Source organism: Larimichthys crocea, chromosome XXI (assembly GCF_000972845.2).
Source record: "Larimichthys crocea isolate SSNF chromosome XXI, L_crocea_2.0, whole genome shotgun sequence".
In the NCBI taxonomy this organism is placed as follows: domain Eukaryota; kingdom Metazoa; phylum Chordata; class Actinopteri; family Sciaenidae; genus Larimichthys; species Larimichthys crocea.
The window spans coordinates 16,430,134-16,451,554 of record NC_040031.1 but is presented as its reverse complement, the minus strand read 5'-3'; the positions used below and the strand labels follow the sequence as shown (position 1 = coordinate 16,451,554).

Sequence of the window (21,421 nt, the reverse complement as noted above, 5' to 3'; positions counted from 1 at the left end):
CCCACTTCCTTAAATGCTTGTTCAGAATAAACACGGTGCCGGTCATATTTATTGATAGCTTGCCTCTCTCATGCTGCAGTTTCATAACAGAGCCATCAGAGGGGGGGGAGGGACTTCTGCAGACACAAAAGGCTGATGGTGCTGCCATAAGTGACAGAAAACGGCACAGCAGAGCAGCATAACAGTTAGTTTAGTGTGTGAACTGCTGCTATGAGAAGACCAGACCAGCTGTAGAAGTTTATCATCAGCTCAAACAGACGGTAAGGTTCGCTTGCACTCACTTTGTGGTGAACTTGTATAGGAAGTCTGTGGTGTTTCACAAGTTTGGCTTCACTTTTTTTTCTATGCACACGAGTGTTCACTCTTCTCATTCTAATTCATAGCAGTGAAAACCTTTTTAATGTTGTTGCCAATGTCAGGTATCTTATCAGACAAAATGTTTCACAACAGGAGCAAATTTCACAGATATCCTGCCCTAATTACCTAAAATGCTCTTTTCTTTTGTAATCCTGTTATAATCACAAACACTAGACACTGTTATACTGCCCAGTTTGGCACAGTTGTATGATTTGTACTCATTAAATTTTTAATGCCATGTAATCAGTATTTAGACAGGTGACTAAGTATATTATTTTCCTCCTTTGCTGGTCAACTTATAACGTTTAGAAGCTTCTCTATAGGCGAGTGAAAGTGGGTACAACTGTGAGGTGGAATGTTATACAGCAAGCTGGAACATGTAGTAAACATTTTGATCGCTTCAGTCAGAAATCAACAGGAACACCTCTTTGTATCAGCAGGGTTGGACTTTGTGAAGAAATACTTCAGTGGTGCATATCAACGAGGCTAACTACATCAATGAAGACACCTGGCATGGCGGTCTTCAAGCAACAGAATGTGGATGATTTCTATGAAATTGGAGAAGAACTGGGGAGGCAAGTATTTTCTTCAAAGCAGTTTAATGAAGCGCGTACACTAGCAGATGTTTAATTGCAGTTCACAGAAAATAATCCTGCTCGCCTTGTGTGATTCAGAGCATGATTCAGCTCTCACCCCGTGCATGCCTCTTAACTTGACGCAGTGGTCCTTGTGTGTGTACGTAGGTATGCAAACAGCTGGCCTGTTTAAGCTTGAAATTGGGAGTGTCTCTGTGTTTAAGTAGGCTGAAGTTTAAAGCAAGAGATAATGTCTCACTCCAAGAAAACAAACTCTGTTTGGGCACGATATGTTCAATCCAGGAAAGAAAATCAAATTTGATTTATTGTCCACTGACTCTGGGTGGTGGATCAATGTGTTGAAGTTAAATGTCGGGGAGGAGTTTTAATCAAGCCCGTACAGAGCAGACATCAAGGAAACTGTGTCCCATGGGGAAATACATTAAAGGAAGTTGGCAGGGTACAATATGGATTTGAGGAAGCTGAAAATCAATTTTGCACGGAAGGACAGCTTGGGCATGTGCACCACTTACTGACAGATAGAGAGGGTGTGAAAGTAAAGTCTGACCTCCTAACCGTTCACTACCTGTCAAAACATACACTATGTCCTCATCATTTCTTTCACACTGTGACAGCACAACCTAAGACCTTTTGCTGCAGAAAGTCCAGCTGCATTTATAAGATCTGTAGGAAGGTTTTTTTCAGTTTTCTTTCCAGTTTTCCGAAGCGTTTTGTCACAGCATTTTACATTTTACAAGTTTAGTAACTAATGCTTTATTAATGTTAATAAGTCATGTAATAATGCTTCACAATGCAAGCTTACTTTTAGAAAAAGACCTACAGTAGGTTTGTGTCTAAATGCATTTATTAAAAGATTATTAACACATGAACACTTTATGCTTTAAACTTTTAATAATGACTTATGATATACATAACTATAATCGATCTATAAAGAATTGGTAAAGGATTTTTTAACAATTAACAATGAATTAATTAGATGGTAAGTTACTACTTTAAAAACTTTTTATAAAAAGTTCTTTCCGAGGCATTTTTTGAACACTTTAGACAGACAACTTACACAGAAGATTAGATGAAGTATGTAAATGCGTTGTTTAAAGACTGACAATATCTCTGAGTTGTGGTTGAAAACCTGTTACTTGACAACTCAGCTGTGAGCTGAGCTGAGCTGAGCTGCGTATATCTTTGCCTCCACCATCACAATTTTTTGAGCTATTGTGGTAAAAAGCCACAGATGCCTGAAACTGAAAACAAGAAAGTCGCTCTCAGTCACAAAGAACATCTGAGAATTTTATCACCGATTAGGCAGCTGGATTTTGTGATCCTATTTCTCCTCTCTTGTTGTGACAACTTCGTAGTGAGTTTTGGAGTATCAAGCCCACCCCGCCCACGGTTTGTAAGAGCCTCATGGGTACGGACCTCTCCCCCATACACCACAGTGGAAGGAACTGTTACTCAGTTGTCCTCTTGAGAGAGTATCTAAGCTGTTTTTCACACTGTGGGATTGTTGAGCCATTCGTTACAGGAAAGTCAATTCATCATCCTGTCCATCCATTGGCAGATTTTAACGTCAGGAGGCCCCACGCAGTTGTACTCAAAGTTTCTTTCCACTAGTGACGGAAGGTTTTCGGTAAGCCTATCTGTAAAACAACCTTTTGATTGAGATCTGAGGCATTTACTGACAACTGTACCTCTCTTGCTATCTGAGTGATGACACCGGTGATGACATACAGTAGGATGTATCACAGTCTGAGCCCTCAGCTGCCACCAGCCCTCCCATGAGACTGGTGAAACTGGCGAGCTGTTACGCAAATGTCCCTTAAAGCAAGGCTGAGAAAGGAAGGACTTCTGTCCAGATGGTGGAAATATGTGAACTGTACCTGTCAACACCAGATTCATTCTTATCTAAGTTTTGTCATAATGCCCTAAACCTTTTAGTATGTATAAACCCTGTATAGCTACATTTGCTATATGTTGATACTGTGGGAGTCATGAATCACTTACTGAATGAAAAAACATCATCTTTAATAGTCATCCTCAAACAATGTCAAAGATTCACAGGATGCAGCGTGGACAGGAAGTGCCATTGTTTTTGCATGTCTGAACTTACTTGGCTTGTAAACTTCCTAATTTTGTAAATAGGTGCTTACATCATATGAACCGCTCCACAGGTTACACATCGGTTCATTCAGGAAGTCATGTGTCTGTTGGTGTTTTTGGCCTAATTAGCGACATGTCAAAGTTAGTCCAAGCAGCAACCTCTGTGGCTCAGATCATATGTCAGTGTTTTATACCGTCTATGTTCCAGACCTAAATATCTCAATGACTGTTGGATGGATTTCAACATTGTACATTCATGAGGATGGATCTTACTAAGTTTGGTTTACACATTCATGTTCCACTCTGATTCATTAACCTTTCACTACTTTTCACAGATACTCAATTACTATGTAGTTAATGTGGTTTCTTGACTCATTATTCATAAAAATAAGAATCAGGGTTTTTTTGGATGACTCTCTTTGGGTGATGTTCCCATTTATTGAAAAGTTGCACGAGTACTGTTACTTACTTTTGTTGACTTCTATGGTATGCTGCTATGGTATGGTATATGGTATGAACTATATGTTCCCTTTGACCTACCAACCCAGAACTAACCTTAAAATGATCTATTCAAACACCTGGTATCCATCTGTAACTAGTGACCCACAAAAAACTCCCCCTGGTGCCGCCATCAGGTCAAACATTTAACTTGTAATTTACAACCAAAAACGAACATTACCATCAGCCTTAACTAACTTTTGTGCTTAGCAACACCAAACTAAGATGTTGATCATGGTAAGCACTATACCTCTTAAATATCAGCATGTTAGCGTTGTCAGAGCAAGTTAGGATTCAGTTGAAAGCACCACTCTCCCCACAGTAAGTACAGCCTCCCAGAGTTTTACTAGTATCGCTGTAGACTCCTGTTTAAAAATGTTTAGTTCCAACTGAATGCAGCGAAAAGGTCACATCACAATTGATATGCAAAGTGTTTTCCCATTTGTTTATGGGCAATGGGGAATTTGCAGTTTCTAGAAATACTATGCAGAAGGACACGAATTAGAGAAACGTTTTCAGTTTGCAGATCTTTGTTGTCTTTGTAGAAGACGCAGGGAGGGCAGAAATGTTCACAGTTAAAGGGAGCAGCCTTCACACGCTCTGCGTTGAAGTGCAAAGAGCAGACAGTCGTGAGGCAGACAGGTGCTGCTGATGAGCACAGTAAAGTGCTAGAATTTCTCCAAAGGGATTTACTGTACATGATCTATATCGATAGCAAGGACAGTGGGCATGCATGTACAAGGAACAGGTCAAGAATGCATGTAGTCAGCTCTGAGGAACAGACATTCCTGCTGTTGACTGGGTGAAAAATGTGTTTATTCAGTGCAGCCTGACAGAGGGAACTCCACGCTGACCTCTTAGACATTCCCAGAGTTTCTGTCTGACAGAGGCTGACATTGCACCACTTCAAAACAATCTAGAGTGTCCCGAACAACATGTTAAAAATATTTAGTAGTAATAGCAGATAAAATGTCTGGGACATTGTGTATGAGGTTTTCATGCATTTGTCATACCAGATGATTCAGTAATGAGTCATATTTTAGAAGTTTGATCTGCTTCTTCTTCTTCTTCTGTTTCAGCTTTACAGATGGTAGGGATGGAAAGGGACAGGGCTTGGTCAATTATGAATCTGGCTGTCTTTGTCATGCCGCCCCAGAGGTTGTTTAGTTGAGAAATGTGTTTAAATATTGGGCTGGCGCCACTTGTCCGAGCATTCCTCCAACCTTGGCTGTGGATAATGACCTTCAGCTGTTGGAAGTGGAAACTCTGCAGGGAGATGGTACTTTCAGCCCCACTGGCCGGCTTAAGGCTAAGACAGTCGGCACGCCTGGCCCGTTGTGGACTACCACTCCCAGCATCACTGCTCTCACCACACTAAAGTAAAGCCCTCGCTCTGACATTTCTGTGGTGTACTTTCTCGCTTTTGTGCTACAGCAATCGCAACGAAGGGTTATGCCGCTCAGTCTGACTTCACAGGCAAATCAAGGACACTGGTGTTGCTCTACTGCCATGTGACAATTCCTCCCCTTGGGGTACTTTATGCTTGTTTTTGCAAGTGGGATTCATTGAGTGACTTGCCCTCCTCTTCAGTTCACACATTATCGTAGTCATCTCTAACAGGGTCAGCCTTTCAGGGATGTCTCGGGGGTGGAAATGTCCTGTGAATAGAACAGATAGAGGGAGTATTTGAGATTCCACGCTTCGGCTCTGCTTCAGCACCCAACCCACTCTGTTTTTATTTTTCCTTTGCAGCATGTGTGTGTGTGTATCTCTTTGAAAACCATTGTTAGGACAATTGCCTCTCCTCCCTCCTTCTCTCCTGCATTCTCTCTTCGGACGTGTTCACAAGGAAATCAGTGTATTAGAAACTCCTTCAGTGTAATCCATTACAATATACCCTTTGCATGTTTTATCCAGTTATTCTCTTCACACTGTGTCAGAGAGGTTATTTAGATATGTGATACGTTATAGTTTGCAGTGTTGTGCTATATTCAGTTTCATAATATTGGAAGTTGTACCCAATATTTTGTCCCTGTGGTTTAATAGTCATTGAAGATCTGGGTCTGTGTGATGAAATTACTCCACAGAAATTCTTGTTTTGTTGTTTTTGATCTAGCTAAATGACTCCAGTGGAGCTGCTGACTTATGTGATTATAGAAGTGTATAAGCACAGGACAGGGTGTGCCACAGAAAGAGAAAACTGGCTCAGCTGTCTCTCAATAACGTTGATGTGACGAAATGTTAGTAGGGTTGCTATAAACCACAAAGATAATTTGTTTTGTTGATATGTATTTATATGTAGTTTTGTGTTTAGCTGGGCTATCTCTGTGTAAGTGCTTTTTGAAAGTAGAAGTGTTAAACTGCTGCGTGAAATGAGTGTGGCAGGAGCACCGTGAGTATCCATATTTGTTTTGACAGCTTTTATCCAGCAGCTCCTCTCAGCACTCCTCCCCACTTCTCCAGCTCAGCAGGCTTTTTCCTTTTTCCCAACAGCAGCAGAGAGGTGGCAGGTGGACAATAAGCCTGTGGGCCGGGCTATTTTTAGCCCACTAGACACCATGATGATAGTGGACACAGACTGGACAGCCTCTCACTGCCACCCTGGAATCTCTGTGCGGACAGTTATGTCCAAAACATATGAAAAGGCTGCCAGTTATTATCTGTTTCTTCTTTATGTGTGCTGCTCTTATGCAATATCTAAAAATACGTGGGCTGAATTTGCAAAGTAAATTCGTTGGTCCACAGGCTTTTGTGTGTTTTGTGCAACCATCCGAGTCTTTATGCATACTTAATAACTAAATGTTCCTTTTTCTGTCTTGTCAAAGATAGCGTTCATCTTCCCCACTCAGAAAATCTTTGCCAGCTCTGCCACCACACTCGCCCTCTCACGTATTTCTGTGGCCTGTTACAGAGGGATCGTTGACTGAGAGGCTTGTTTTTCAGAGTCTGAATGTATAGGGTGGGCCAGTCAGCCCACAGCAGGAAACGTGTAAAGCAGCAGGAGTGGCAACAGGCTTAGTCAGGTCTGAGATTACAAGTGCCGGACTGATAATAAAGCCATGGAGAGTCACAACATATATTTAACTGGGTGACAGTGCTGGAAAATGTGTTCTTATTCAGTCTGTCAGTGGGTCAATTATGAGTGAAATGACTCTGTAGTTATGTTAGAGGAGAGTGATAAGTTTACTGGTGGAGACATGCCTTGCCTTGAAATATGAGATGCCCGTATTGGGTTTGTATATCTGAGGATTTAAACTCATTAACTAGATGCCATAACTGCATGTGCACAGGCTGTAGATACAAGAGAACGGTCCAAAGTGAAACAATAATCCACTGAGAGATGGTATCCAAGCCACACCTCTGTTGTGAAATATTCAGAGTTTGGACTGATCTCTCGAGGATGGCTAGAAATTTTGGCAGGAAGGTTGCCAGAGTGGGAGGACAGCAGCTCTGTCAACCCTGTTGGCCCCCCCGTCAGATTGTTCTCTGTCTTGATGGGAAACAGGAACTTAAACCTCAATATGTCAGCTGGTTTTGACACAGACAAACAACACAACAAACTTAACACAATTATATTAAGTAACGTCAGTGTCTTTTTTGTCTTCTTTTGTGATTTGCAGTGGGCAGTTTGCAATTGTCAAACGCTGCATAGAGAAGAGTACGGGCGTTGAATATGCAGCCAAGTTCATCAAGAAGCGCCAGAGTCGGGCAAGCAGGCGTGGTGTAAGAAGAGAGGAGATTGAGAGGGAAGTGGACATCCTGCAGCAGCTCCAGCACCCTAACATCATATCGCTACATGATGTTTACGAGAACCGCACAGATGTGGTGCTCATCCTCGAACTGTGAGTCACTGCATGATTTAACAATACATCACCAGTGTGGCACCTTAAAACGTCCAAACATCTCCACAGAAGATTTTTTTTTTTTGCATTTCTAGTCAGGCTGCTGAACATACAGTGTATTGCATTTTGTTTTAATAAACACCCCAGCGTCAGTGTAGTCATTTTAATGTTTCAGCTCAACGCTGTTTAACTTGTGACTATGTGTTCTCATCTGCTTATTTCTGTGTACATAGATTGTTTGTTGAACCTGTGTTTGCTGAAAACCTTTTGCCCCGAAAGAACTGAACAGTGTCAATAAGGCTTGTGTTGGAAAGAGGCCTCAGAGGGCCCCGTCTGCGGTCCAGCGAGTGCCTGGGAACATGGAGGGTGTAATTAGGGCTAAATGAATGCTCAGTTCAATCAAAGGTGAAATGACTGACAGAACCGTTACTGTTAGACACAGGATGACAGACTGTGCGTCATTCACTCTATTATCGTTTCTTTGTTTGAATATGAACATCATGTTTATGCGCTGTCAGTTGGGTAAAAAGCACCTTTTGACACTTTTCTCCAGCTTTTTCAGATTTTTATCATGAAAAGGTCAAAACATTATTCATAAGTAGGGCAGCATGACTCACCACAGACACAAATAGTTACCCAAAACAAACATATCTAAGGCATCCTAAGCCAATGCATCCAAATCCTGAGAACACACTTTAGATAATGTTGAAGAGAGCTCCAGATTGTCTGAGAGCACAGGATGAGTCTCTGAATGTGTGTGTGTGTGTGTGTGTGTGTGTGTGTGCTTCTCTGCGTGTGTGTGTTTTTACAGGGTATCTGGAGGAGAACTGTTCGATTTCTTGGCTCAGAAGGAGTCTCTCAGTGAAGAGGAGGCCACTCAGTTTATCAAACAGATCCTAAATGGAGTCCAGTACCTCCACTCCAAGAGGATCACACATTTTGATCTGAAGGTACAAAACCGCTTCATCCATCTGTGCATTGTATTTAAATCTAGATTTGTCTTGTGATGAAGATGAACTTATTTACCTCCACAGCTTCTGAACATTACACACACACTGTGCAGGGTGCACGCAGGTGTATCATTGAGTAGTGTTCTGCAATTATCTAATTGTCCCATCGGTCTGTGGGCCAGTATTTATCGCAAAATTTGCATCTCTTTAGTAGCTAATCGTTCTTTCATAATGATTATTGATGATTATTATTTCTTTCTTTCAAGCAGCAGAACTTAAGTGACTATGTGCAAATAATACTGGCACATTTCTGAGTAAGCTCGATATGCAAGAATAGTCTTACATGTCACATGGTGTTAATGCTTTGTTGGACATTAAAAAAAAAGAAGCATAAATTAAGAATATTCTCACTTCCCCATGCACCATATGCTATTTCGAGATGGACTTCATGTCAAATAGCAGGTATCTAATGTTCATGCTGGTTCGGTTTTGCTATTCTGAGTCAGACATCCTTCCTGTTTGCTGTGGCTGAGGTCCAGACTCTCAGATACAGACACCAAAAGGTTATCTTTCCACTTTCAGAGAGCAGTGTCTCCCCCGCTATTCTCTGATAGTCATTGTCCTGCTGAGGCTCCTCTTCACTTTTGAGGCTTCTCATTTGGTGAACACTCAGACGAAGAGTTTGATTCAAACCCGCCCGAGGCCTTGACCTCAAGATCACGATGAATGATCTGTGCACACAACAATTTCTGTCAAATCACAAAGAAAAGTTACAAAGCTTTTTCGACACATTAAGCATGGCCTTCTGTAAGTCTGCAAAAATGATGCTTGATAGATATAAGGGAAACATTTAAAATGTGCATTTTTTACTTTCTTGCTTTGAGTTAGATGACAAGATTTACCATGTGTCTGGCAGCTAATTATGAAAGACTGGAAGCAGTGACGTGATCCACATACCAGCACCTCAAATGCTCATAACTGAACAGTCTCAATCGTTTAATCGGTTGTGTAATAGCGACATGTCACTGTGGATACGTGCTGAACTAACTACTTCTTGATTTGGAGCTGGAGCTGCCTGTAAAACTGCAGTTTATTGATTTTTACAATCTAAACTTTTTTTATGCAGTGAGCATAGCTTTGATGGTGCTAAAGATTTAGTTACTTTTAGGCAGAGTCAGGCCAGCTGTTTCCTGCTGAGTAAACCACCTGTTAGGAGGAACTTAGCATGCAGTCAAGAGTGGTAAATCTAACTCACAGCAAGAACACAGATAAGCATATGAGCAAAAAACACTTTGAACTTTTCCTTTAATACAAATTTAAGAAACTCCTATAAGTATAACTGTTTCAGTGTTTTTTCTTTAATGCTTACGCAAAAGGCAGCTTTAACCAGGTAACTTATTTACTCACTGTTGTTTATGTATCACCAAATCTTAGTGTTGGAAGAAATCTGCTGACAAAATTGCCTCTCTGTTGTTCTTTTTACGCTCCAGCCTGAAAATATAATGCTGTTGGACAGAAATGTTCCCTTACCCCGCATCAAACTCATAGACTTTGGGCTGGCACACAAAATTGAAGCTGGGGCAGATTTCAAAAACATCTTTGGAACACCTGAATTTGTTGGTAAGTTTTTTATATATATATATGAGATTTGTTTGCAGTGTAGGACATTTTAAGAGGAGGCTCTGAGTTTGGCCTGGCTCTGTTTATGATGCAGGAGTGTATGTCGTCTATTTTCAGCTCCAGAGATAGTCAACTATGAGCCACTGGGATTGGAGGCAGACATGTGGTAAGAGTCTTTAATTACCTCTGACTCTGCTGCCTTGCATACAACATGCTGCAGAGCATAACTTTGGATTAACCTTGTGCTGTTTTTCACAGGAGCATTGGAGTCATCACATATATACTGTAAGTTGGGATCATTCGTGACTATTAATGGGGAATCTTATAGAGATTATCAAGGAAGGTGTAAGTGAGCGTGTGCATGTGTTTATGCTGTCGTTTTAGCCTGAGCGGTGCGTCACCTTTCCTCGGTGACACCAAGCAGGAGACGCTGGGGAACATCTCGGCGATGAACTACGACTTTGACGAAGAGCTCTTCAGCAACACGAGTGAGCTGGCCAAAAGCTTCATCAGACAGCTCCTGGAGAAAGACACGAGGTAAAAGAACTGACAAACAGCTGATGACCAAAGGTCAAGTCTGACAATGCCAATACAAATCCCAGCATTAGAGGTTTCACTGCAATAAAGCCTAAGCATATTAAATTCCCAGACCTGATCCAGATGAGAATGAAAGACCAGTCAGTCCGCAGAAATCTAGAGCAAGGATTTAGGCAGATTTGTTTTCGGTACACGATGTGACACCCTGAATAAAATAAGCTAAATAAACATTTATACCTTAAACTAAATAACACAGGCACTGCGTAACGCTTGTATTTCTGATGTGATCTTGTTCTTGTTGCTTAACATGTGTTTCCATTTAAATGTACCTCGATGAAACCGAATATTCCTGTGAATGTATTCCTGAGAGAGAGCACAGCCACATCCCAAAGCATGACTGCTCGCCACGATCCATGTTCGGATATATTTGCTCAGCTGCGTTTCGTTCTCTCATCATTTTAGAAAACGGATGACCATACAAGAGGCCCTCAACCATCATTGGATTAAGGTATGATGTATGTGTATTGTAGCATGTTTTCATATGTTCTTGATAACTACTCTCACCAATCTCACATCCTCCTACATGTGAAACAACATTTGACAATCCATATCAAAGGTTTCCTCATAGAGAGGGAAATCCATCTTTAAATGTGCCAGGAAAAAAAGCAAAGAAAACTTTTTATGTCTGTTCTGGCTTGTTGAAAACATTCTTTATCAGTTACTGTATATTGTTTCCACACCCTTCCCTATGGGAATATTGTTCTCACCCTTAACCTATCCACACACTTTACTCTCCACACATCTTGTGCAGCTGTCTTTTGCAGTCTGAAATAGTCATTTTGTCCAGAAATTCAGGCTCAACGAACTGACTCAAGACCTGACTAATTGTTGTTTTTAATGGCACGGACATTTAACAACCTCTAATGTTGAAGATTCCAACATTAGCCGCTGAGATGCATGTGAATGGTGTTTTGCTGTGGAGTCTTCATCCTGTTTGGATACGAGCATGAATTCAGGAAACATAACACACTCAACAGGAATGTCCGTCCTTTTTTTTGTGTTTGTTTTTGTGACGCTCTTACCTGCCATGGCTTTCGCTGTAGGGTCACACACTAATCCTACAGTGCCACGTCTGCTGGAATATTCAACGCCATGTGTGTTTTCAAGATGCAACAATGAGACAGCCTCTCACTCAGTGTTCCCCCTCCCCTCCTCCCTCCATCCTTCTGTCTGAAGTCCTGCGTCCCCATGGAAGAAGATAACGCTGCCTCTGAGGTGGAGAAGAAAACGGAGCAGCTGCAAACAAAGCGTCTAAAGGAGTACACCATCCAATCCCACTCCAGCATGCCTCAAAACAACACATATGCCAACTTTGAGCGTTTTGCCCATGTAGTGGAGGATGTCAGTCTGATGGAGACGGGTCTGTCAGAGGTGGCAGGAGCCCACCACACTCTGCAGGGTGATATAGAAGCACTGCTCTCCATCTACAATGACAAGGAGGCCTGGTACAAGGAGGAGAGTGAGACTGCGAGGAAGCAGCTGTCGCAGGTTCGCTACGAGTTCCGCAAAGTGGAGGCCACCAGGAGGCTGCTGCAGGAGGACATGAAGGCTATAGATGCCAGTCTGGAGAGCATCAGCGGGAAGTACAGCCAGAGGCAGAGTCAGCTGGATGCTCTGAGGCAAGAGCTGAACTCTGAGCTGCAGTGGCTGCAGGAGGTCATGAGCTCTCTGCATCCAGAAGGAGCCAACGGCAGCGTCCTCAGCAGCAGTCTGAACACGGACGTGAAGCAGGCGTTGATAGAGCTGCTGCACCAGTCCTGCAGGAGGGAACTTTGCCCCGAGGCCAAACAGCCACTCACAGAGTCTGGCTAACAAACACACAAATGAAGACACACTTTTGACTTTAAAAAAAAAGCTTAACATGTTTTTGAAAATGACGCTGTTTGAATTCAGCACTTTGATTTCTTTTTTCAGCACAACACAAAGTTTTGAATGTAGTCTTTATATTTTCTTTATTTCAATGTTTTTTCATGTGTAAACTATGTAGTACAATACTTTAAATAATAATAATAATAATAATAGGTTTAGGAATATGAATTTGGGGAAATAGTCTTATTTGCATTCTTGCCAGGAATTACAAAAGAAGACAGTACCACATTCATATGTGTGTGTTGAATACGAAGCTGCAGACATTGTTTGGATTAAGTAAATGACATGGAAATTAGTGAGGTTTAGGCAGATTTTGTAACCTTTGAACAGGTTCTCATGGCCTGCAGTACTAGACCCAGCTTACTGCATTCAGGCTACAGATTCCTGTTTAACAGACAAATATCAGAGAGATGACGATCTCCTCATCTCCCAAAATGTTAAACTACTTCATGACACTATAGTAGGGATTTTTCTAAAAGTGAAGTGATATTAACTGAACATGAACTAGATTTATTTGTGCACACTAAACGGCTTCATTGTTTTGAAGCAGTGATGATGAAGACTGAATGTTTTTACTGTGTTAAAGACGACACGGCATCGATGGAATGTATCATAAGTTCGCATCTTTTGATTGATTGATTTTTTCATTCCATTTAGTTTTTTTGTAAACTGTAAATTATTATTTTTTTGTTTTGTTTTGTCTTTACAATGGTTATCCGTTTGTAAAGTTGTAAATGTCATAAATAGATTTTTTTTTGTTCTTCAGATTATTTTACAAACATGCACTTTTGCAAAATGTTCAATTTATTTATTTATTTTAAAAACTTGTTTTTTTTTATTTCTTTTTCTCCTTTCTTGGAGATGTTATCTGAGCCAACAGGAAAAACAACATCTATGATAAGATCATGTGTTTCGAGATACGTCAGTGGTTTCTTTCAGCATCTCGCCAGAATTACACGCTTATACACGTTTTGACATCCGTCACTGTTGTCTAAACACTGAAATAAATGTGTATTATGTATCTGATTGTGTTTTGTGACCTGAGATTTCTGTACAGTTCGCATTGATCCCCAGATTACATTGTCAGAATTAGACCAGTACTTTAACATAATGTTTTTGAACTTGTATTTGACATTAACATGAAAGATGCTTGCTCTTTTATTTCATCCCTCATTGTGTCTCTGCAGCCGCTGAATCCCAGACAGGCCATGGTGAAGAGGTTGTCAGTGGTCAACTTAGAGAACTTTAGGAGGCAGTATGCCAGACGGAGGTGGAAGGTATAGTATGATTTCATTACAGCAGTCAGAGTTGTATAAAACATGTCCTTCTTGATGGATTTCGGGGCTCATTCTCTTTGTTTTTACCAGCTGTCATTCAGGATTGTTGCTCTGTGCAACCACTTAACGCGAATCATGAGGAAGGGCCAGAAGCTTCCTGAGCAGGATGGGGTAAGAACTCACTTCTGTAATCCAACAATTGATGATTTTTTTTCTTTTTTTGCAAATTTGCTTTCTTGCCAAGCTTTCTCATATTTGTACAGTACACGGAGGCGCAGCCAGGAGCCTATTAACTTAGCAAAGCATAAAACCTGGAGACAGTGGCAAACCACTAGCCTGGTTCTGTCCAAAGGTCAAGCAGTCCGCTCACTATTTAACACATTTTCTACTTTCTACTGAGTTGTGGTGAAGAGATCACACCTCCCGACAAAGAAATAGTCCAGCACAATACTTCTTGTAAAAAAGTTTTGTTTCTACGCTTCAGTTTTTGTACAGATTAAAAACAAGATATACAGTGTGAACTGAGCCAGCTGCTGGCTGTGGCCTTACAGTAACTGGTCTACAAACAATTGTGTCCTCTCAAGTAACTCTCAGCAGCATATTTTTTCACAAAGTCCAACTATTCCTTTAAGAGTAACTGTGATAGTTACAACATATGTTTGTTCTGCAGTATTTATTTGCAGTAATAATGCCTTAGCTACATATTACATGTCTAGTCTGGTACTTTAGGATCCTTTAGTAATCCTTACATTTTGTGGGCCCCTACTACTGTCATCACAACTATTTCAAAGTTGCGTCTTAATTCAAACGTTCTGTTTATTTCAGAGGGATTGTGAAAGTGACCAAGAAGAAGAAATCCTGAAGAGGAGGCCGAGGACCAGAAAGAGAAGCAGCACTTCCTGAGAGCAACATCTAGTTTAAGTGTGTCAGTCAACCATGTTCCGGTTGCAAAACAGTGACTCTGCACCTTTTTTGACACACACATTGTGCAGCTGTCATAAAGAATCAGCGACCGTATTTGTTCGAGCGACTGCTGTAAATGCAGCATTTTTCATTGGTCAAGGCAACTTTGTTTGTCACGGTGACCCACAAAACCAGCAGATCATCTGCTGTATGTTAGATAGCATCCCTTTCATTTCTAAATTCAAGCTACTGTTTTCTGGCATAAGAAGATAAAACTGGATTATTAACAGGAACTGAGAAGCCAGTGTTAGCGCATACAAAAGAATGTAGGCAGCTTCCTTTAATAACTGCAGTCTTAAAAGTCCAGCAGCTGTTGTTTAACATCCGAACATAGACGGAGAGTTAGATTCCTTTCTTTTTTATTGTGCGGGCTGCATGTGAAGATTTACAAGAGGTGTATTGTCCAAAACACTGACCAATGACGGGTTAGTTCTACAGGTGGATAAGATGGTAGCAGATAATAACCAAATGTTTACATGTTGTTCTGCTCAATATGCAGCAGCGCCTGTGTGGGCACATTGTTTAATGTTAACCTCTTCATTTGCCACATCAGAATAATTTACCTGAAGAGTGTAGACTATACAGAGCTGTCTGTTTACTGTATTTCACATAGGACATTTTTAAATTTCCTGTAAATTACTCATGTCCAGTGGGACAATAATTGCATTTCATTTCATTTCATGCATACATACATAAATACAGTTTATATAAACATAAAGGAAATTTTCACAGTTGAATTCTTTTAATGCAAATTTTAGGTCTTGGTATGTTCATGTATTTATGGTGTAAATATGCAGCCAATTGTCTTAATTTCAGTTTTTCCTTGTATCTTAGCTCATTAAAAGGAACGTTCTCTGTTTTAAATGCACATACGAACTTACGTTCTGTTCACTGGTATGTGTTGTATGTATTGTAAATTGAACATTTTGTTAAATAAATTAATGAACATGATTGCTTCCTTTTGTGAGTTTCAGTGACTTCACCACAATGTAACAGTTAGAATGTCCCTCCCTGTTAAAATGTTTCCAATTTCTCATTATAAAAATGAATCTCAATGCAAAGGTATGATTATGACCATGCTCTTAGGGCTTGTCGGCTTGGGAGTTTGAAAAGTGTATCAGAATCTTGATGACCCCAAAGTTAACCATGAATGTGCTGTACAAATGTGATGCCCAAAGCCAATGTTTCTGTTAAACTAAAATGAGATTAAAAAAGCCCCTGACAATTAATACATTATTCATTCTCATTCACATCAGCGGTCACTAATTGTAATAATGCACTTCTACTGATTTTTTTCATTCGACCAATGGTCAATTATTTAGTCTCACAACAGTAATGTTGTTTGGGCCCAGCTGGGCTGAAAGAGATTGAAGGGATAATTTGACCTGAACTAAATACATTTTTGGCAGTGACACAATGTAGGCCAGTTCCTCACAGATGGTAAGAAATTAATCATTATCAACAAGTGGGTCAGTCTGAAATCTGTAAGCCTGTTTCAGTGCTTCAGTGTCCCATTACAGAATTATTTAATATTCAGCACGAGAACATATGCACAGTGTTGCATATTAAAGTATGAGGAGTTAGTTATTTCAGCCTTGCACCTCTATAAATTTAGGTCAGGGTTAGAGAAGGGGAACTTCCTGTGAAGGGTTGGGTTAAGGTTAGGGTGAGTGACACGTTACAAAAAGAGTGGTCAAAATAATATAACAGAAGATAAGATAGACTTTTAATCTCTAGTGTGTGTTGAAGCTCCAGAAATTACATTACATGTAACCAATATAATGAATTCATTTGACTCTCCCTGCCTGATAAACACTAATAATTAGACTTCAGCCTGTATTACTGAGGTAAACTTGATATAAAGCTGTCAGGGTGAATTGGACAACATCTCACTGTTGACTCTGTACATCTCAAGTCCTTATTAGAGCATACACATAGTACAGTACAGTACAGTGATTCTACAGTAGGTCATTTGATAACAGCCTTTGAGTTACTGGCAGAAGATGAAATAAGACAAAACATTTACAGCACGCTCCGGTCGTCTATCTCCAGGCTGGTGACTGTAAATATTTCAGTCATGTCTCACTGAAATATGAACTGAGTCCTTTGTAGCTTTGTCATTGGAAGAGAGTGAAATGACATGCCTTCCAGTCAGCCGTTACTGTTAGGTCTCATGTAACAGAGTCACAGCTGGTATGTTGGGATCAATTTTGTGGTGGACCAGCGGCAGCGTTATGGGATCATAGGATTCCAGCAGACTTACGGTAGGATCATCTGATGGATGGGACGTTCACGCGGACAAATAAGGAGTGCTGTCAGAAATTGTCTGCTGCATGTGTGTAACTCAAAACCACGTCATTCATCGAAAGAGATACAGATGTCTTCTGAAGCAGTTTTTGACTCACAATTGAGAGATGTGTCAGGAGTCAGAAGTTTGCTTGCTTCCCAATTACTCTTTTCTCAGTATACATTATTAATATTAATTAATGTTAACTGATAATAATATCAATTACCTGCAGTGAACTCTGAAGGATGGCATTTTACACTATGCAAGTGGACTCATAATTCATATTTTCATGTTCAAATTACAAACAGAACTGCTTTGATGACACTGTTGCACCTCTGCTGAAAGTCTGTACATTCACCCTGTGGAGATGTTGAGATCACTGCATTGGTTAGTAACATGTGAGCTTATCGTTGAAGAATTAAACTTTGGTCAGAGATGTATCGTTTCAGTCACATTGTTGTTTTTCTTTCACAATGGTGCCATCTAGTGGGCATAACAAAGATATCTGGAGTGAGAACAATACTGTATTAAATGTAAAAGAAAAAAAGAAAAAAAGATTTGTTACTAGAAAATAATGCACAGAAACAAACATATGCAAAAGTAAAGGTATGCAAAAAACAAACCAACAATAAAAACACATATGATCATTTGGCATGTTCATGAAGCAAGGAGAAGCAAAGATGTGTAAATAAAGCATCATTTACAAAGATAAGAAATCATTAATGAAGCATGCAGACAAAACAAACAACACAAAAACTCAAAACATAAAATATTATGTACTATGGACATAGATTTACAGTAATAATACTGGACGTGCTCTGTTTACACATGTGAAAAACAAAATATTAGTGTGAATCTCTCCTGTGCCTGCAAAAAGGCTGAGATTTATCTCTGCAGTAGTATATTTTGTTGTAAACCGACCATATGTCACATGAATACTGCATGAATTTACCTATTAGCCTTGTATTGTTACTGCATTCAGAATTATATTTACGATCTAACAGCGGTGTATGCAGCGACAAAAATGTCACTTTCTAGCTCCACTGACTCATAGTGCATCTTATTTTACTGTGATGCTTTGTGCTCAGTGAACAAAGCCGTGAAAAGTTCTGACAGCGGAGGCTGTGTAACTCTGGAGACAGACCTGAGGGCATTAATCATGAATGCCAGCCTCTCACTTTATCTGTGTGATCATTAGGCCATACTTGAGCATGATGATCACTCCCTGGAAATGAGCTCCGGGAGGCTGCTTCCATTATTCATACCTACAAGAGCACAGTCTGCCCTATTCTTGGAAATGAGACTTAATGAAGGGTGGCCATATTTTTAGGCTCTGTGCTCTTGATATGTCACTGAGTGGCATGTCTTTGTTAGTGCTTTCACTCCCCCCCCCCCTTCATTCTAAGCAACCTGCTTCCCCAGTACCTGGGTGATTACACCCACGGGAGGTGACAGGTGTTGCTCATTAGGATACTGAGGATAACTAGTGCACCCCTTTAAGGCAAAGCCTGTCATTTGACTGGTTGACCTTTTCATCAAAGTTGTGTTTTGCACAGATCACAAGAGATTTGGCACAAGAGTAACTGTGGATCTGACAAAGCTTCAAAAGGAGCCACCGATTTATGTGGCAGACAGTTACTGCCTCAGGCCTGTATGTTTGAAAGCAATATTATTATTCTTAATTAATATGGATAGGCTGTGGCTGTACTGCATGATCCATTTACATGCATAGTTCATAATGATTGCCCTAAATACAGAACATTTTAACAGGCTTCTTGTCAAGAAAGAAACTTTGTCTGCAGTAGTTGTTGAAAGTGTTATTGTGCATTTAATGAAAACATACACCAATCAGCCACTGAGAGGTGGCATTATTGCAGACCATGTCTACCCGTTCATGGATACAGTATTCCCTGATGATGGCAGTGGCCTCTTTCAGCAGGAGAAATGGTTGAGGAACACAAATTCAAGGTGTTGACTTTGGCCTCCAAGTCTCCAAGACCTCAGTCCAATAGAGCATCTGTAGGATGTGCTGGACAAACAGGTCAGGTCCATGGAGGTTTCCCCTTACAACCTACAGGACCTGAAGGAAGGATGTCAGTGTCTTGATGTAGTGGAGTCCTCAATGGGTCAGGGCTATGGTATGATGCAATAATATCCCCTTTCCCCTCTGTCACCCATATATGGAGTTTGTATACACCCAATTGAAGTGGGAATTCCCAAATGAACTTGGCTAAAACGCTTCTTGTTTCTCTCAGGAAGATCAAAAGCCGACAAGAGTCAGTTCTGCTCCTCTGCTACCAGAGTAAGTGCAGATAATTAGCCGGCAATATGTGGACGGTTGTGATGTGAACGCTTGATGATGGCTCGGTCACATAATTGGTCTCTGAGGCCTTGGCAGTCCACATCTTGAAAAGCTGCTTACAAATGAACCCGTGAAAAACAGAGCTTGTGTAACAAGCTGACCTCATTGTGAGAGCATACAGAACATGTAAAGTATAATTTAAAAGTTGTTGAATTTCATTCGTGGATTCATTAATTCACTTGAATTAAATGTTTAATTATCTCATTAAAGCTTCTCTCATCTTTCTTCTCTGATCATGCACTGCGAGACACCCATATACTGTTATCGGCTTATCATGTTTGATTTAGCTTTCGCATCATGTTCAAACCTGCCGTACATCATTCATGTCAAAATGCTGAGCATGTAGCATTCACCTGCATGTTTTTTCCTGTTTCAAATATCACCTTCTGTCTGACGAAATATTTAAAATCAATGCTGTTGGTAAAACCTACATGGAGCTCCAACATTGCTCTTTGAACATTGTTCTTTCTCTTAAAAGGGCTTAGGATAACCTATCGGAGACGGCAAAATCAATTGGACTGCACTGAATTGCAGAGGCCACTGCTGGTGGTCATTTGGCTCCAGAGACCAGAATATTCCCACTTCAATATCAGGAAGAAAAAGCAGCTACCCTTACACCGCATTGATCCAGCCAAATCAATATGCTTTAGGATTAAACTATAAATAATAAATAACATAAAAAGAACTCCCCAGAGTTTTGATTGGCATACAGAGAATCTCCCCAGTGAAAATCAGGATGGATTGTGGTGGCTGTTTCATCATTTATGTAACCCGTTCAGGTGATACTTTGGGTTCACAGGTCTCTTAATTAAAGGTACTCAGTCCTGTGACAAATGAGACTATTATCTCTGTAGGGTGTGAATGAGACAGCTGTACAGATCATGGTAACATAATGAGTCCATTCCTTGCTTTGCAGGAATCAGAACAGTCTCTTGCAGAACCATCTGAAACATGCTGTTCCTTTTCCGCACGACTCCTGCTGCTCTAACAACCTGGAAATTATCGAGGAAACCAATGTTTTTTTTCTCCCCCTCTTTATTTTGATGGACAAAAGAACAGATGCAATGGCTTTGATTTTCCAAGTGCATCAATCTGTCCTCATTCCAAAAACTTGAGTGACCATTGAGGATTAGACCTTAATGCTTACTCAAGGATCTGACATTCAGGAGGTAATAACAGAGTGATTAATCACTGTCTGGGGTCTGAGATGCTAACGGGTTACAATTTGTGGAAATCAGTTTTGGGCACAGTATATAATTATGTAATACTTGTGATGACTGTAGTCGTGACTGCCTTTCTAAAACTGTGGAATTAAAGGAATAGAGCATTTACACAAACTGTATCCAACTGTTGCATTACAGGATGTTGTTAAATGTCACAGCTTGAGGAAGATTTTGTATTGGAAATGCTGCAATTATCTGCATTATCTCCATTAACTACCTGTACTCACGTAATTAAATCTTTTTATAGAGTGAAGATTCCTACAGTATTTCTTGTTTTACTTATGAACTGATACTTCACATTTGCTTCTTTCCATCTGGGAAGAAAAGCGAATTACATAGATACAGTATATATAAATAAGATGTAGTGCCGCCACATTGACACACTCTGATTTACCACCAAACTGCCTTGTCATTTCATACTCAGCTGGAGCTCAAATCAAGGCCAGTTTACAATGAAAGGGTAGCTGGGGAGAATGAGGCTCTATTTATTATTCCTTCCGGCTTTTTGCAACTGGAACCATGGACCTGTCCTCCTCCACCCCTCCCTTTTTTTTCTCCCAACTCGCCTTTGAATGCTTGCAACAAAAGGCTCCCATCTCTGCTTCTCCAGTAATGATTAGTCTTTGTAGTTTTGCCCACACATAGCCTGGACAAAAGCCTTGGACATCAATAAGTAGTAATGTATAACCTCTGTAAACCTTTAAAATGGAAAGTAATGTGATTACTCGTCCATGGAAATATTGGTCTATATAATGCCAGCAGGTGTTCCTGTAATGTATACAGTTTAACACATAATTGAGCAAATTGATATGTAATTCATTATCACTTACGCAGTATTCTGGCGCTTGCTTGCTTTTTTGTGTACTTGTGAAATGCCTTTTTT

At 40.4% G+C, this 21,421-nt stretch overlaps 1 protein-coding gene across 2 annotated transcripts; it reads left to right on the top strand.

Annotated features, from left to right (window-relative positions):
- The first annotated feature begins 63 nt into the window (after window positions 1-63).
- dapk2b (death-associated protein kinase 2b) lies at window positions 64-15,617 on the top strand. 2 transcript variants are annotated; one of them, XM_010746408.3, is made up of 12 exons: window positions 64-260; window positions 798-932; window positions 7,169-7,390; window positions 8,202-8,340; window positions 9,831-9,960; window positions 10,078-10,126; window positions 10,219-10,245; window positions 10,345-10,497; window positions 10,960-11,005; window positions 13,614-13,703; window positions 13,794-13,874; window positions 14,529-15,617. In XM_010746408.3, exons 2-12 carry the CDS (start codon window positions 856-858, stop codon window positions 14,604-14,606), a joined length of 1,092 nt encoding a protein of 363 aa, XP_010744710.1. In that variant the 5' UTR covers window positions 64-260; window positions 798-855; the 3' UTR covers window positions 14,607-15,617. The 2 variants fall into 2 exon arrangements, with proteins under 2 accessions (XP_010744710.1, XP_010744709.1); XM_010746407.3 differs by lacking the exons at window positions 13,614-13,703; window positions 13,794-13,874; window positions 14,529-15,617 and adding an exon at window positions 11,734-13,607.
- The last annotated feature ends 5,804 nt before the right edge of the window (window positions 15,618-21,421 follow it).

Bases quoted from the DNA above. Each gene is read 5' to 3' on its own strand.
- dapk2b (XM_010746407.3), top strand. From the start codon at position 856: ATGAAGACACCTGGCATGGCGGTCTTCAAGCAACAGAATGTGGATGAT. The intron at 9,961-10,077 runs GTAAGTTTTTTA...GTCTATTTTCAG, and splicing joins TGGAACACCTGAATTTGTTG to CTCCAGAGATAGTCAACTAT. The intron at 10,246-10,344 runs GTAAGTTGGGAT...CTGTCGTTTTAG, and splicing joins GGAGTCATCACATATATACT to CCTGAGCGGTGCGTCACCTT.